Source organism: Eurypyga helias, unplaced genomic scaffold, assembly GCF_000690775.1.
Source record: "Eurypyga helias isolate BGI_N326 unplaced genomic scaffold, ASM69077v1 scaffold6925, whole genome shotgun sequence".
Classification (NCBI taxonomy): domain Eukaryota; kingdom Metazoa; phylum Chordata; class Aves; order Eurypygiformes; family Eurypygidae; genus Eurypyga; species Eurypyga helias.
The window spans coordinates 39447-43348 of record NW_010251968.1 but is presented as its reverse complement, the minus strand read 5'-3'; the positions used below and the strand labels follow the sequence as shown (position 1 = coordinate 43348).

Here is a 3902-nt window from a genome sequence, read left to right as displayed (position 1 = left end):
TTCCCTCCCACCCCAATCCCTTCCCGGCAGCTGTTGCCCCAGGAAGATGTGCAGGGACCCCCACGGCTCTCGCCCACCTTCCACGGAGCGCTTCTCCCCACCGGCTCCCACCGGGGACGGCTTGCAGGATGCAGCCCAGAGCATTCGGGATAATCCTTGGGGAAGGGGATGCAGCAGGCCCACGAGCCTGGGCAGTGGAAACGTGATGCTCTGCATCCCATACCCAGCATCGCTCCGAGGGACCGGGTGGGCACATTTCCCAGGGAAGGCTTGAGACTCCGAGCATCACCCGTCATCCAAGGGATAAGCCCTCCCAGAATGTTTATCCAGCCCCTTCTGAACCCCCCAAACACCGGGAGCGAGGGACAAAAGCCCGCTTGCGGCACCTTTAGGATGAGCCACCCAAGCTCCTTCCCCCAGCCTTGAATTTACATGAAAATTCTTATTTTGCTGCTGGTTTTGTTCTGCTGGAAAAGCAAAAATCACTTTTTTGAGACACAAATATTTTTCCCCCGAGGGCCGATGGCATCACCCAGCTCCAGGGAGGATGGAAACTCCTTGCGTTACAACGAAGGATTCCGCTCCATCCTCAATCCCTTGAAAACAACAAATCCAGGTTGGCGATTTCTTCCTCCCAAGGTTATTTTTCCACCTGGAGCCTGGGAAGAGAGAAAGCCCACCCTTGGCTCGTGGGGGGTGACCCCCAAGCCGGGGAGGTTAGCTGTGCACCCAATACATGTGTTTTAATGGAAAAGTCCACGTGCAGCACAAGGAAAAGCTGTTAGCTCAGCATTAACGCTGCTCACACACCACTAGACGCCCTCAGCATTTATTTTTTTTTGATTAAACCACGATTTTAAAGGCTGTGGGAGAGGCCGTGTGGCAGTATTTTCCAAGGAATTAACCTAAACGTGGGCCCACGGGTGTAAGGCGCAAACACGTGGCAGAGGAGGTTGAAAATTAAGTGATCAAAACCGTTCAGAATTTCAAAAGCCACTTTATCGCAAATAAAAATATTTACTGATTTGGTACACTCACACAGAAAAAATCCCTAGAAAGAGTGCTAAAAATGAACGGAAACTCCGCCCTTGGCAGCTGTCTTAAATTACATATCAAAAGAGACAAACACACCCCCCGGGCTCCTTTATGTTACAGCAGCAGAGTCAGAAACAGGCACAAGTTGTAAAAGTCGAAATGTTTTACTTCAAAGTCACCCCCCCAACCAAAAAAAGAAATTCTCCTCTGTGAGAAATCCAAGGAAGTGTCCACCAAGGAATAGCAACAGAGGGGCCTGGAAGGGCTGGGCGGCCCGCTGCGTCTTCCCCAGGAGCTCATAAAATCCGATTTCTGTGGGATCTTTCAATCCCCCGCGTGCGCTTTCAGGCTCTCGAGGGCGAGGCGAAGGGTGGCTGGAGTTTGGAGTGAGAGTTCGCGCGCGCAACATGGACAGAGCAGCGCTCCGGCCTCGCCCGATGCCTCGCGGGCAAGTTAGCGGGGCCGCCCGAGTCGTTATTTCGCAACACCTTAATTCCAAGCGACCCAGCCCACTCCCCCAGACAAAATAATAAATGGGTTTGGTAAGAAATACGCACATTTAAAACAAGTATCACAGTTTAAAAACTACAGGGATGTTTCTTCAGGATTCCATTTTTTCCCCCTTCCGAATAATGAAAGAACAAAAACAACAAAAAGGACATTTTCTAGACATTCTTTAAAAAAACCCAGGAGCCAAGAGCTAATTCCAGCTGTATCTTCCTGAGGGCGGTGGGAGCGGGTAGGGCCTCCCGGGGCCATATGCCTACAAACAAACAAAAGCAAGCATTTATTTTTTGGATTAACATCCCTGTAAACAAGCCTGGCGGGCTCCAGGCGCCACAGGAAAATGGAACAATACAGCCCGCGCACGGAAAGGTATCGCGGGCAGGGCCGAGCCTCTCAACAGCCGCTTCCCCTGAAAACACGAGCTTGAACCGTCTCCGTACAGCTTCCAGCTGCACCGCTGGAGAGGCCACGCTTCCAGTTTGGGCGCACAAGTTCCTCCCACGCCGTGACCCCTTTCCAGCAGTGTCGGGAGCAAAGGTGTGCGGGATGCTGAAGCCATGGGCAGACCCAAAATGGGAAACTCCCGCGGGAACGCGGGCTCCGCGGGGCGCTCGCCAAGGTGCTGGGCGGAGCGGTGCCGTCCCCGTAATTCTGAAGTGTCTGTGGGGTCGAGATGCCCGGTGCCTGTGCCCTGGGCCTTCCAGGTTTATTTCTTCAGAGGGAAACAGTAATTTCCCTCCACTACCCGCAGCTTTCTGTGCAGGCGACCACAGTCTTACGCTGAAGTGAGGCAGACCTTTTGCATAGAAGTACTCCAAGGGGGGAGAAAAACAAGTGGTTTTGCTACAGAAACAGCATTTTCCAGCACTCATTAAATTTTAAATAACGATGACTAAATCCCACCTTGGAAATCAGATTATTTTTGTACCCAAGTGTAGCATTCTGTGCAAAATCTACCCAGCGAAAAACCCGAAAGTTTAATAGAAACCCCCTGAAACACTGGAAGTGATTTCAAAGCCCCACGTATCACAGAGACCAGAGCGTTAATGAAACCGCCTGGCCACAGGGCTTTGTTTGGTTCTCGCTCAGAGGGGTTTGGTGGGTAGAGGAAGAGGCGCTTTCCTTTCATTCCTTTAGGGGAGAAATCCACCTTCACCCTGGCCCACGGGGGGGTTCAGGGAGAAGGGCCGAAGCCCAGGAGAGCAGACCCGTGATGGGCGGCTCGCTTCGGGCACGCAAACCTGCTGTGGGAACAGAAAGCGACGTGCTACACCTGGGGCTTGGAGGGATCCGACAGATGTGTGGAATACGCCCCTTCCCCTACCAGGAGGGCTCGAGGTGTGTTTTCTGTTTCAATTATAACTGATTAAAAAAGGAAACATGGACTAACCCCCCCCGAAAAACCCTTCCAGTTACACCAGCAACCCCTGTGCAGAACCACAATTTCGAGGTCTTCCAAGAGCTGCGCAAGGTATTCACCCGGACCTTGGGCTGTGTGTTGTTACAGGCTGAGATAAAAACCTCCAACGCCTGCACCAGACCATCAGAAAACTCTATTCTTGAGTTTTCTGGACCAGCTGGAAGACAGCACCAAACACCCACTCCCACCCAGCAACCCATATCCATGGCAGTTACATTAATTTTGTAAGCACTTTGCGGCAGCGCGTTTATTAACCTCTTCAGACCATGTTCTGTATGCTGTAAAAAAAGAATTTAGAGGTGAAAGGGACCAAAGATAATTATTTATGCTGCTGTGTGTCACTGCTTCCACTTGAATCCCTTTTCAAGGCTTTAAAGCTTTGAAATTTACAGGCAGCAACGCAAGATTCAATTATTGGTTCTGCACCCTAAAGCCCTTTAAGGGAGCTTCTAATTCTACTCCAGTGCTGTCGGTCCTGGGGAAATAACGAGAGCTGGAAGTTCATTAAAAAACAACAACAACAAAAAAAAGAGGAAATAAATGTTTAAAAAGGCAACAAAAATGTAAAAGGAGGTAAAAACCAGCTGGACAGCAACACAACGGCAAAGGAAATATTTACGGAAGCAAATCTGCTTGAGCCAAGAGGTTTGTCCTTAATAACCACCGCGTATGCAAATGGAAATAAAGCTGTGGTCGCCACCTTGGTTTAATGTCGTTTCGGGGCCTGGCGGACACGTTTGGGGCAAGAGCGCAGCGCTGCCCAGGAGCCACACGCCTCCTGATCAGCCCTTCAGGTGCAAAGCGCCAGAGAGCTGCGAGGGTTTTCTGTCGCTGCCCACGATGCTCTGAGGAAAAACCAGTGCAGGAAGGATTTGTACTGGTAATGCCTCCCCGCTTCTGCTTGGGGCGAGAGCGCGCAGTGGTGTACGTGCCTCTTTCC

The 3902-nt window shown here is 51.1% G+C and overlaps 1 protein-coding gene across 1 annotated transcript in view; it reads right to left on the bottom strand.

The window, feature by feature from the left end:
* Window positions 1-1726: 1726 nt before the first annotated feature.
* The window catches only part of XRN2 (5'-3' exoribonuclease 2), a gene marked incomplete at its 5' end in the record, with an annotated part of 36079 nt that continues 33903 nt past the window's right edge, over window positions 1727-3902 (bottom strand). Inside the window, one exon of the mRNA XM_010152182.1 lies at window positions 1727-1798. Coding sequence (XP_010150484.1) covers window positions 1736-1798 — 63 coding nt within the window. The remainder of the gene's footprint in view (window positions 1799-3902) is intronic.